Below are 13,348 nucleotides of genomic sequence, written 5' to 3'. Positions count from 1 at the left end.
TGAGCAACTTTCATTTTATATATTTTTATATTATAATAATCAAACCAAAGTATATCTTTTAATATTTTCTCTCAAAAGTATGTGTCAGCTTTTTTAGGAACATAGCAATTGAGTAAATGCAGTTAATTCAGTGCCTATAAAAGGTGCGAAAGAGTCTTCAACTCTTACTTTGGGGATCTGATTTCCAGGTGCACGTGTGCTCAGTCATGTCCGACTCTTTGTGATCCCATGGACTGTAGCCCACCAGTCTCCTCTGTCCATGGGATTCTCCAGGGAAGAATACTGGAGTGGGTTGCCATGCCCTCCTCCAGGAGATCTTCCCGATCCAGGGATGTGAACTCCCGACTCTTAATGTCTACCTGAATTGGCAGGTGGATTCTTTCCCACTAGCGCCACCTGATTTCCAGGACTATGTGCTGTTTAAGAATACACTTGTGTATGAGTACAAAAAACTCCAAGGCTGAGTTGTCTTTGGAAGAGACATCACGTGGAAGATACTGCTCATGTCCTAACTGCTTATACACAGACAGTGATATTCAATTGACCCACTCATGTTCCTTCTGACCATTTCCTTATTCTTCTTTTTATGTTATTAAATTTTATCTTTACTTTTTATTTTTTGACCACGGCACACAGCATGCAGATTCTTAGTTCCCCGACCAGGGATCAAACCCACATTCCCTGCAGTGGAAGCATGGAATCTTAACCTGGACAACCAGGGGAGTCTCTCCTTATTGCTTCTTAAGTAGCTCATTTACTTGAAGCACTTGAAAGGCCATTTTAAAGTTCAGGTTACAAGCTGCCTTACAAAAAGCAGGACTGCTTCAAAGGAAAGAGTTACAGAGGAAGGTTGGTATGAAGAAATCATTAGTTTGGAGGAAAAAAATCTGTTCTCTTTTAGAACAGATTTGTATGTTTGTAGTTTAGGGCATTTTATGTGTATATAGTGTCATTTGTTCACAGGGAATCATTCCTGATGATGTTATATGGATATGCACACTGTAACAGTTATTACTTTAACAGTTTCATTGAGATATAATTCACATACCATACATTTAATTCACTTAAATGTACAATCCTTTTTATGATATACAGGAGTACAATGTTATATATAATATGGAACCCTATGATATACCTTTTAAAGCTCAGTCTCTTGGTGGTAGAGTTTAAATGTACAAGAAAAATTATAGGGCCCAAGTAATCATTTTAGCTTTCAAAAAGTCTAATAAACCTCCACAGTAGCTTTGTTTTTGCTTTAAGGAAGCAAACACTCTTGCTTTAAGGAAGGGAAGTTAGAGATGTTTGCCTCTCCAGAAGTTTAAATGCAATTATAAAATTTCTACCACTTTCAGTGGTGTGGACAGTGTTATTTTCATGTTGTTAAAATACGGAGTGAAGCTGTTTGAAGTTTTGAGGCATAACTTCACAAGTTTTCCAGTATAGCCATGGTATATAGCAAAATTTTTAGTTTGTTTCCTTTTATGACTTTTGGTTATACACATGGAAGTCATTCTCATGGTTATAGTTTTCATTGTCAGTGGTAATCGTTAGGGTTTTAGTAGGTGATAAACAATCATGTCCTTTTCCTTGATGTTCAGCAACAAATGAGAAATAAAATGCAGGAGTCAGACAGAAATGAAAATATCAGCTTTATTACTGATAAAATGGATTGTAAAGCAAGGCTTAGGTATATAGCCATAGCGTCCTTGGATCACTGATTAGGTTTGGTGCTAGTACTGGAAAATTCAAAATAACAGTAGCATCAATGATGGAAAGACTATTTCACACCTAAAAGTCCAGAGGGATCAGATCAAGATTGGTACAGAGCACTGCACAGTATACCATCCCCAGACTCCTTTCAGTGTTGCTGCCTTGCTGTGTGTGGTTTCCTTTTCATTTAGGGGACTAGGATGCATGCTCCACTCCAGTTATCATGTATACCTTACAGCCAAGAAGAAAAAAGAGGTAGGTAAGGGAAGGATGTCTCAATTTAAGGACACATTTTCCCTCATATTCCACTAACTGCAACATAGTCCCTTAGACACATCTAACTAGGAAGAATGAGTACAGTAACATATGAATGAGTTCTGTTCCAAGAGCATGTTAATAAGTCCAATTTGTTGATTAAGTCCAATAAAGTTAGCCTAGGACCCAACTAACACGAGCTTCCCAGGTGGTGTTAGTGATAAAGAATCCGTCTGCCAATCCAAGAGACACAGGAGACTCAGGTTTGATCCCTGGGTCAGGAAGATCCCCTGGAGGAGGAAACGGCAACCCACTCCAGAATTCTTGCCTGGAAAATTCCATGGACAGAGGAGCCTGGCGGGCTACAGTCCACGGGGTCACAAAGATTGGACATAACTTAGCACACACCCAACTAAAACAATTGACTATCTAGTACTGTACTGTGGTAGGTTTATAATACTTTTCATACAAATACATAAAAAACAAACATACACACAAAATAAAACATTTTTAATCTTACAGTACAGTACCTGGAAAAGTACATTAGTGCAGTACAATAGCTGGCATACAGGGGCTGGCTGAGTGAACAGGCAAGGAGAGTTACTGACTAAAGGAGGTGAATGATGGTAGAGCTGAAGCATCATCAGCAATAGGAGATGGAGGGCAAGCTGCGGCTTCACTCACACCTGACGCTGATGGAATGCATGTCTGCATCTTGACAGTTTGCAACTTGAAGGTTTGCATGTAGAGTACTTACTATGTTCTCGATAGTCACATACCCAGCTAAAAACTGAGAATTCTGATAGGAAGTGAGAGAGTGTTGCTGGACAATCTGTAGTCTATGCCACATTCTCAAATTAAACTTATGCAGCCAGGCAACCACTGGGCTCCCGTAGACTAAGGGATGAGTAAGCTGCTTTCTGGAGAGCAGGGACCAACCTCAAGGGTAACTTGCTTATAAGAAGGGAACCCAGGAAGGGCTGAGTCAACAAGCTTGGATCCTTCTCATTCTCTTCCACTGCGAGGCCAGACACATTTCTCCTATGCTCTTCCTTCCTCACTCGTGTTTGGCTTTTCTGAGGGGCAGTACAGGGAGCTGTCATAGGGCAGGAACGCAGCACATGATCTGGCACCACAATAACAAGGTTTTCTTAATTTCCCGTTATCTAACCTTTCTTTGTCTTCACTATTCATTAGATTAAGAAATCTTCCTGAATAGTCATAAGAGAGTTCTTCTTCTGGCAGAATGTCTCTGGCTGCAAAAAGTGCCAACTTTGGTACCATCGAGTCGATTCGGACAGGAATCATCAACAGATTTGGCTCACAAGAATGGTTAAGGAATCTTCCAATATTTCCTATAGAGGCAGGATCCACGAATGTTTCCATTACCTGCCCATTACAGACATGCTCCCTGATGGCTATAATGTAATTCGAATCATGTATTGTTTGTAACTGAATTCTTCTCTGCACTTCAGAGATTCCTAACACCTCACCGGCATATTCACAGACAAACCGTCCTTTTGGTATGAAGTCCAGGGTACGAAGTCCCCAGCCTTTGTGATCCGTCTTGAATACCTGGAGGTGGAACTGCAGACCCCACTGGACCACTCTGTTCCTGCAGCGCTCGCTGCACTGGCACAGGACATTGCATTCGAAAACTGGCTCAGTGCACGTTGCTTCAGATCCTATATCTCTGAGGCATGAATGATCGTCATAGTTATTCTCACGATGGAGACAGGAGCAAGTACCAGGGAGGCAGGGAGTTTTGAGACAAGCACATCCAGGAAAGGTTATTTGAGAGGGATCTGTATCTGCTCCAGGCCCAGCTACATGATCAGGAGTATACTGCAAAAAGCAGAAACACTGTAAGTCAGCATGGTAAGTCATATATCTCATCTGTATTTCAAGCAGCTCTCGCTGAGACACTTCCCAATTCCAACAAGCAGAACAAAAATGACAAAATATATTAAAATACTGTCTGAAAACATCTCCAATTTTAAAAAAAAACATAAGGTTATTTCTTAGACTTAAAATTCGGTGGTTTCCTTTTAGGTACTGGAATAACACTAGGAAAAAATTATGTATTTTCCCTGGTGGCTCAGACGGTAAAGTGTCTGCCCGCAATGCGGGAGACCTGGGTTCAATCTCTGGGCCAGGAAGATCCCCTGGAGAAGGAAATGGCAACCCACTCCAGTACTCTTGCCTGGAAAATTCAATGGATGGAGGAGCCTGGTGGGCTACAGTCCATGGGGTTGCAAAGAGTTGGACACAACTGAACAACTTCACTTTCTTTCTTATCAGATATTAGAAATTTTGTAATCCATTTTGTTTCCCTCTTGGCTTTAAGTGTCAGGAAAATCAGTGCTGAATTTAGTTTTTGAAAACAGCTAAGTATTTTCTCTTTGGTTTTTGATCTCTTTTACATTTATCTGATAATATACATGTACATATATATTTTATTGTGAGTTACCTGAGATCTTTTTTTAGGATAAGAAAGTCATAAATGATAAATCAATGACCTTTGGGAGAGTCTTCCATTGATTTTTTTGAAAGAATTTTTAAAATTTGAAGATTACCTAAACTCATATATTCTTTCATCTTTTTAAAAACACTGTTACCTTATAGTTCTACTTGAGTTTTCACAATGTTCAAAGCAGAAATTTGGCAAAAAACTTGCAGACAGAATTTGAAAACTGGTTATATAATAGTAATAGATACTGAAATGTATTGTAGATTGTATACATATATATACAATAGAAATCTTCTTATTAAGATAGGGATAAAACAAAAACGTTTCTTGGTCTTTTAAATGTATCTGTATTTTCAAAATGTCACATTTATAAGATGTTATGAAAAATAAGTCCTAACTCTAAAATCTCTGTGTGAAGCCTTACTTCTGGTTATTTCCTCACTGGCAGAATGAAGCATGTTCTCAAACCCTGAAGATCAAAGTATCTCTGGTGAGCCCAGCGTATTTCTTTATATAGAGAGTAATTCATTGACTTATACTTGTTTTGTTCCAAAAAGGAACTTTTAAATGAGACTTTCAAAGAAGTAAGATAAACAAACAACAGGTAAGGAAAGTAAGGTAAAGTGAAAAATAAGCGAGCTTAGATACCTAAGTGTGCAGCAGAAGTAGACTGGACATCCGGCTGTGCACCAGGATAGTCAAAGAGGGAAATGTGGTTAGAGGTATGGCTTGTACTGTCCTAAGGAACAGTCTTACTGTTCAGAAGCATTGACTTTTTCCAGTATGGAGACGGGAGAGAAATGTCACCAATGAGTCTGTCAAATTGTTCTTTTCCAGGAAGCAGTTTTATGGACTGCTTTTCATCTCCTTCATTCTGACCCTCAGGAAAGGCTGTTGGCATGCTGCCACAGCCTGTCAGCAAGAGACCAGTTGAATAGCCAGTAGTAATTCAGGGACTGATTTTAGTGCATCCAGAGGAACATTTGAACAACCTACCTTGCAGTCAGTTTTCTATTAATACTGTGTCAATACTTTCAGAAAAAGTATTGAACAGCATGTGGTTACACTCCCTGTGGAGGCCTCGGAGGAGCTATGCAGTTAGGTGCAGAATCCTATATTTTAAAAAAAGCTGAGCTGGGGTGAAGGATTGACATCCTCCTGTGAAAGAATGGTGAGTGGGTGTACCTGTGGGGGAAGGCCAATACTGCTTAAAAAGTGACTTGGGGGTGGAGAGCGGAAATAGCTTCTCTTGTTTGTGTGGGTTCTTACAGCTTAAGCTTGGCAGAGGTGTCCTAAAAGGATAAAGGATGGCTTAGAAAAACATACCCTATCAGTCAGATTCAGTGACTACTGTCTTATACAGAATCTACTTCCAGATTTTAAGAGTCAACTTTGAAATGGTTACTGAGGCATTTTAAGAAGTGCTTGTAAAATGAACACTTTACTATCACTTTGTAAAACTGTTGATGAAGAATTCTTTTCAACTGATGAGTTTTTAAAGGTACATATGGGCTTGAAGCAACTGGACATGGAACAACAGACTGGTTCCAAATAGGAAAAGGAGTATGTCAAGGCTGTATATTGTCACCCTGCTTATTTAACTTCTATGCAGAGTACATCATGAGAAACGCTGGGCTGGAAGAAGCACAAGCTGGACTCAGCATTGCTGGGAGAAATATCAATAACCTCAGATATGCAGATGACACAACCCTTATGGCAGAAAGTGAAGAGGAACTAAAAAGCCTCTTGATGAAAGTTAAAGTGGAGAGTGAAAAAGTGGGCTTAAAGCTCAACATTCAGAAAACGAAGATCATGGCATGTGGTCCCATCACTTCATGGGAAATAGATGGGGAAACAGTGCCAGACTTTATTTTTGGGGGCCTCCAAAATCACTGCAGATGGTGACTGCAGCCATGAAATTAAAAGACGCTTACTCCTTGGAAGAAAAGTTATGACCAACCTAAATAGCATAGGCTATGGTTTTTCCAGTGGTCATGTATGGATGTGAGAGTTGGACTGTGAAGAAAGCTGAGTGCTGAAGAATTGATGCTTTTGAACTGTGGTGTTGGAGAAGACTCTTGAGAGTCCCTTGGACTGCAAGGAGATCCAACCAATCCATTCTGAAGGAGATCAGCCCTGGGATTTCTTTGGAAGGAATGATGCTAAGCTGAAACTCCAGTACTTTGGCCACCTCATGCGAAGAGTTGACTCATTCGAAAAGACTCTAATGCTGGGAGGGATTGGGGGCAGGAGGAGAAGGGGACGACAGAGGATGAGATGGCTGGATGGCATCACCGACTTGATGGACGTGAGTTTGAGTGAACTCCAGGAGTTGGTGATGGACAGGGAGGCCTGGCGGGCTGTGATTCATGGGGTTGCAAAGAGTCGGACACCACTGAGCAACTGAACTGAACTGAACTGAACTGATGGGCTTTCCTAGTGTCTGAGACAGTAAAGAATCTGCCTGTAATGCAGGAGACCAGGGTTTCATCCCTGCATCAGGAAAATCCCCTGGAGAAGGGAATGGCTACCCACTCCAGTATTCTTACCTGGAGAATCCCATGGACAGAGGAGCCATGGGGTCGCAAAGAGTCAGACACGACTGAGCAACTAACACTTTCACTTTTCTTTAAAGGTGCATATAATTTTAATGTATTATAGAAAGCACCAAACTCTAAGGTGATTTTCTTTTTTGACACAGATGTATGTGTTGTATGTGCTTAGTCACTCAGTCATGTCTGACTCTTTGCGACCCCATGGACTGTAGACCGCCATGCTCCTCTGTCCATGGGATTTCCCAGGCAAGAATACTGGAGTGGGTTGCCAGTCCTCTTCTATGGGATCTTCCTAATCCAGGGATCAAACCCATGTCTCCTGTGGCTGCTGCATCGCAAGCAGACTCTTTACCACTGAACCACAGGGGAAACCCTCTTATAGGGGTTCATAAACTATAGAGTATCTACCAGGCATTCCTAAGATCTAGCACAGACATTCGACCTACTGAGTGTATGGCCCAGCACAGGACATGGGTGCTAGCAGGGGTGTGAAGTGGGGAGGTGGTAGAAATATCTGATGATAGCTTGAGTGTTCTGGATCCAGAGATGCCTACAGTTACTGCTCTTGGACTCTGCTGTTATGTGGGGCAATTGCTTCCCTTTTTTGCCTGAGTCAGTTTGTATTGTATTTATGTTTCTTACAAACAAATGAGTCTTGACTAATACACCCAGGGTGGAAGCTGAGCATGGTTCCAGGAAATGGCTGGAAAATTTAGTCAAAGATATAAACGGCTAATAAGCAATGAGGTCTCCAGCTGGGAAGTGAGACGAGAGCAAAGCGGGCAGGAGGCCAGCCAGGAACTCTATGACTGCTGCCTGAAACTCTGGGCAAGCAATAGAGACCTTCTTAATGCGGAACATGGAATGTCCCAGAGGAGACACGCACAGGTCCAGGCTAGTATTAGCACCATGACTTATAGCAAGTGACTTGCTAAACTTTAGGTTAGCAACTATAAATCAGGGATAATAGCTATATTTGAGGGGGGAATGTTCTCAAGAAATTTAATTAACATAATATTGTACTCTGCGTCAGCCTCTTCATACTTTTAAAATAGTCACTTTCTTAAATTCTTCTAGATATCATTTCTAGATTTTTATATTTAAAACATCATATATTTCTGGCATATTACTTAAGCTCTCTAAACATTCCCTTCCTATCTTATCTCTCTTACAGGTTGCTATGAAGGAAATAAATGTGAGAATCCAAGTAAAAAGCTTACTCCAGTGGCTGGCTCATAAGTGTTCAATATGAATTATACAGTAGCCATTTAGTAGCGGTGGAAAAAAAACAAACAGGTTCTGCAGTTAAACCTCTCAGGTTTAAACATACTCAAACCAAAATATGTGTGGGAAACCATATGATTATCTTCCTACCTCCATTACTTAACCATCTGGAGCAGGGAATACCAAGAGCTGACCTAGTACAGACTGTCTTCATTCATCAGTAAATACTGCCTTATTGTCTACTCTATGCACATGTTCCACGGGGTCGCAAAAAAGTGGGACACCACTTAGCGACTTATCAACAAACAACACGCACATGCTGGGGTTTAGAAAGAATCACTCAGAAAAACAGAAAAAAGGACATGGGATTTTTATCACTTTTTCAGTTGTCACAACATAAGCTTTACTTTTTCCATGTATGTATCAAAGCACAAAATTGATCAGGTAAGAGTTGGAAATAAATACAAAATGATCAGTTCAAAATGCACTAGAAACCAGATCCTTGAAGAACTGGGTGGAGAATTCACATTTTTTGACAGAAAACTTAAGAGAAAATTTTTTATAAGCAGTCACCCAAGAAGCCAAAATGCCAAGAGAAGACTGTTAAAGAGTAAATATACCTCCTTGGCTACCCTCATATACAATTAATTTCTCCCTTCTCTGAACTATGTGTGCACTTATTAATAGCATGAACTTTGGAATCTTAAGTGGCATAGACTTTCAGGCTCTCTGGTTGTACTAAGCGTGTAGGTCTGACCTTTCTAACAAGTATATTTATCTTAAGGAAAGGCATGGTCATGAGGTTTGGGGTATGGAATGGTGATAGGTGTTGGGTTCCTATCCATGGTATTAGGCACAGAGCAGGTGACTTAAGGAATGTTATTTGACTGCTTAATTTCAGCTCTGAATAATTTCTGATTGGAAGACTGATGTTTTTGAGTCACATTCTATACCACAGCCCCAGAAACTAAAACATGTCATTGCACAATATTCCAGGCTTAAACCCTAGGCCTCAATTCTGGATTTTAAGGAAGTGCTGTGAAAATCTTCATTCCTTTTTTGGTTGTTTTGAAACACCAGCTACAAGAATCTTTGTACTTGGCCTCTAGCCCCGTGAGTTTGTTTTTGCTCCAAGCAGCTATTAGAAGACTGTGAGCCAGATCATTCTTGTCAAGGCCAAGTTGAGATCTTAAAAAGGATATCTGAGGCTGGTTTTAGAAACCTGAAAACATGGCTAGATCCAGCTCTTAGTTCAAGAAAATCAGTTTATTTTCTACTTGAGTTTCAACACCAATAGCATTATGATGTACTTGTTTCCAATCTTGAGTATCTGAATCTTTTTTGCCTTTTCATATAGGACCCCAAAGCAAACTAGACACAAAGTTATTTTTACCTTGAATTCTCTGTGCCTTAATTCTTATGTGTACATATGTCTGTGAAGGTAGGGTTTGGGGCAAGCAAACTGTTTTGACCTTTTTTAAGACTGGTATTGTGCTTCATGAATATATGGGAACAAACTAGTTGAAGGCACTTTTAGACTTGTCATTACATGTTTCAGGAATGCTTTAACTTCTTGGTAAGGCTATAAGCTCCTTAAGGAAGGGAGCTTGTCTTCTATTTGTAACTCTTAGTGGTCTCAGAGCTGTGCACACAGCCAGGAAGCTAGAACACCATGGAATTGAGTCTTAGTTTCCTGATTTTCATTTAAGACCACCAACTGTAGGTGTAAGGATCAATCACAGGGCTTCCTCCACCCCACCCCTTCCCCATATAGTGCTTTCTATATGCTCTTGTAAGCTCAAGGGCAGGAACTGTATTGTTACCATTTTGTCTTCTATGCCTAGTTTAACATGCTGGGCACATTATAGGCACTCAGTTATCTTTGAAGAAAGAAAACATAAATCAGTGTTTTTGACCAGGCATTTAGCAGTGTTTGGTCTTCAATAAGCTTTTCGGGATCAGTATTTAATATGGTGCTTGTCAACTGTATTATTAACCACAAACTGCCTCATGCAGTTTGAGGAAAAATAACCATTTCCAACATGAATATCCTGCTCTACTCTTTGAAAACTGCTATGAATCTTTATTGTCTTACTTGATTCTCAAAATAACCCTAGGAAGAGGACAGGCAGGGTTTGATATTGATTATGGGTATGACAAGGAGAATAAAACGTTTACTTTCATTTTGGAGATGAAGAAACTCAGGCTCTGAGACATGGCTAAGATGATAAACCCTGAACCTAGCTCTCCTATATTTCCATGTACAGGGCTGTTTCCACTCCAACATTCTTGTTTTTTGTCGTTTTTTTTTTTTTTTTTTTTGGTTATTCCTTGTTTCTTAAGCAACATGTAGGACAAGCTCAGAGAGTGAAAAGTTGGAGCAGAAAGAGCTTTGAGGTAATAATATTAGTGAACGTTTATTGAGTTTTTTCAGCAAACCAGGAATTGTATTTTACCTGTAATTCTCAAAGCAATCTGGAAAGAGGTACTAGTATTGTAATAGCACACGACAGGGCTCTGAAGGTCTAGCCGAGGCTATTTATATTTGCCAAAGCTCTCACAGCATGGGGGAAGCCTCAACTAAGTCTGACTCTAAAGGTTAAGTTTTTAATCATGACACTGGGATCTTAAAAACAAGACACCTGAGACCAGAGAGGCCAGTGATTTGCTCCCTATCTTTCAGTGAGTTCTGGGGATAGAACTAGGAGAAAAAGCCAGGTTCTCAAGGCTTTTTCCAAGGGACCTCAGGAAACTTCTGGTTTTCTCTTAAGTGAACTGCCATTCTTAGGGTAGAAATAGACCTTGTAAAGGTCACTGTGAAGAGTTAACTGAAAGTTTGACAGTTTAAGACCTATTTCCACGCGCAGATAGCTGTGAGATTGGGTTAAGGGGGAAAAAAAAAAAAAGGTCGAAAAACTTGAATAACCCCAAGCAAGCGTGAGCGTCAATCATCGAAAGACGACCACTTAGGTAATTGCGAACCGAGCGCGACAACCTCCTACCCTACTAGCACGCTTCCTGGAACGGCGCTAGCCCGGACCCCGACGCTGCGCACGCAGCGCGCGAGACCGCCTAGCCCCGCTCCACAAAAAAAGATGCCGGCCACGCCCTCGGGGGCCGCGCGCGGCTCTCGGGCCAGCCGAGCCCCGCCCCTACCTGAAAGGGCTCAGGCTCCGCCCCTGGGGGCCAGGCGCTCACAGGCAGATTTTCAAGGCCACGCGCAACGTCCACCTGGTCCTTCAAGGCCTCAGGCGTCTCCTCACACGTTGCCATTGTGCCAGGGCCAGTTCTCCAGGGCCTTAGCGGCTGTTTTGCCCCGACACGGTGCTCCTACCACCTAGACCACTTGAGCCTCGCAGAGGACGCTGGGAGTCTAGCCCTGGGGCCCCACAGCCTCATGGGAGCGGTAGTTTTTATACCGCAGCTCACGAGTGGCTCCTCCCTCCACGCTCAGCTTTCCTTCACTTTATTGTCTGGCTCACTTTTTGCTTTGAGTCAGACGCAAAGCAAATAATACAAAACCTTGTAAGGTACGGACAGAGCTTTGGGGACACAGTGAAGTGCTTGACGTTTTCCTGTGAGCCCAGGGAGGGCTTTCGAGGCGAGGTCGTTTGTCCGTGTCTGAGGGTTTGGAAGTTTTACCTGGCGGGGGTCGGGGAGGGGCGCGTCCTACGCTGAGGTGGGGAAGGCACCCCTTGGGTCTCTGCAAACCTGAAATTTGTGGAGCGGCTCCGGGGCGTGTGACGGGGATTGTGCTCGGAGGCCAGGTAGCCTGACCTGGCATCGGAAGTCTGTGTAGGGTCCGCGCGCTCCCTGACTGGAATCTCTATTCTCTGTTGACGTCCCCTGCTCTGAGAAAACCAACCCTGGTCCCGCAGAGGATGCCGATAACATCGAAATTGCTGAATCCAGTGGAATATTTTTAACTTTCCCAAACCGCGTTGACTCGACTGTTCTGCTGCTTCTATGTGAAACCCTCTCTCACAGATGGTGGGGTCCCCGTCCTGGGTGCGCTTGCCTTGCGCAGACCGTCTTTACTGTCCTGTCCTCGGGCGTGACTGAAATGGGGGCGGTTGTCACAGGTTTCTCTCAGGGCCCCTTTCTCACTTTCTCTGCGATTCCTCAGTGATAGCATCTACTTTTTGGCTTCAGATGCTCTTATAAAAGTATTAGGGTTTCAGCTCAGCTGAAGATGGATTCCAGTTGTGGATCACTTCAGTTCACTCGCTCAGTTCTATCTGACTCTTTGCTGCCTGTTGCAGTCCATGGGGTCGCAAAGTCGGACAGGACTGAGCAACTGAACTGGACTGCAGCACGCCAGACTTCCCTGTCCATCATCAATCTGGGAGTCTACTCAAACTCCTGTCCATCACATTGGTGATGCCATCCAACCATCTCATCCTCTCTCCCCTTCTCCTCCCGCCTTCAAGCCTTCAATCTTTCCCAGCATCAGGGTCCTTTCAAATAAGTCAGTTGTTCGCATCAGGTGGCCAAAGCATTGATGTTTCAGCTTCAACATCAGTCCTTCCAAAGAATACCCAGGACTGACTTCCTTTAAGATGGACTGGTTGGATCTCCTTGCAGTCCAAGGGACTCTCAAGAGTCTTCTCCAACACCACACAGTTCAAAAGCATCAAATCTTCGGCGCTCAGATTTCTTTCTAGTCCAACTCACACCCATACATGACTACTGGAAAAACCATAGCTTTGACTAGATGGACCTTTGTTGGCAAAGTAATCTCTCTGCTTTTTAATATGCTGTCTAGGTTGGTCATAGCTTTTCTTCCAAAGAGCAAGCGTCCTTTGATTTCATGGCTGCAGTCACCATATGCAGTGATTTTGGAGCCAAAAGATAGAAAGTCTGTCACTGTTTCCACTGTTTCACCATCTTTTTGCCATGAAGTGATGGGACCAGATACATGATCTTAGTTCTCTGAATGTTGAGTTTTAAGCCAACTTTTTCACTTTCCTCTTTCATTTTCATCAAGAGGCTCTTTAGTTCTTCTTCACTTTTTCCTGGAAATCTTGATGCTGGGCTGGATGAAGCACAAGCTGTATTCAAGATTGCCAGGAGAAATATCAATAACCTCAGATATGTAGATGACACCACCCTTATGGCAGAAAGTGAAGAAGAA

The 13,348-nt window shown here is 42.2% G+C and overlaps 1 protein-coding gene across 2 annotated transcripts; it reads right to left on the bottom strand.

Annotated features, from left to right (window-relative positions):
- Positions 1–1,632: 1,632 nt before the first annotated feature.
- On the bottom strand, positions 1,633–11,601 carry LOC120867663 (histone-lysine N-methyltransferase SETMAR). Of its 2 annotated transcripts, XR_005721957.1 has the most exons (3): positions 11,371–11,601; positions 2,496–3,810; positions 1,633–1,941 (listed from the first exon to the last, which is right to left on the bottom strand). XR_005721957.1 is itself a non-coding variant. In XM_040245978.1 (2 exons), exons 1-2 carry the CDS (start codon positions 11,485–11,487, stop codon positions 3,007–3,009), a joined length of 921 nt encoding a protein of 306 aa, XP_040101912.1. In that variant the 5' UTR covers positions 11,488–11,601; the 3' UTR covers positions 1,633–3,006. The 2 variants fall into 2 exon arrangements, 1 of the variants encoding a protein (XP_040101912.1); XM_040245978.1 differs by having other exon boundaries at positions 1,633–3,810.
- Positions 11,602–13,348: the final 1,747 nt, after the last annotated feature.

The sequence above is a fragment of the Oryx dammah genome, unplaced genomic scaffold (genome assembly GCF_014754425.2).
Source record: "Oryx dammah isolate SB20612 unplaced genomic scaffold, SCBI_Odam_1.1 HiC_scaffold_9, whole genome shotgun sequence".
Taxonomy (NCBI): Eukaryota; Metazoa; Chordata; class Mammalia; order Artiodactyla; family Bovidae; genus Oryx; species Oryx dammah.
The sequence above is the reverse complement of the archived record's forward strand: the minus strand, read 5'-3'. Positions and strand labels throughout refer to the sequence as shown.

Excerpts from the sequence above, each read along its gene's own strand:
- LOC120867663 (XM_040245978.1), bottom strand. The coding sequence starts at position 11,487 with ATGGCAACGTGTGAGGAGACGCCTGAGGCCTTGAAGGACCAGGTGGAC. Across the intron at positions 3,811-11,370 it reads CGGAGCCTGAGCCCTTTCAG|TATACTCCTGATCATGTAGC; the intron begins GTAGGGGCGGGG and ends TGCTTTTTGCAG.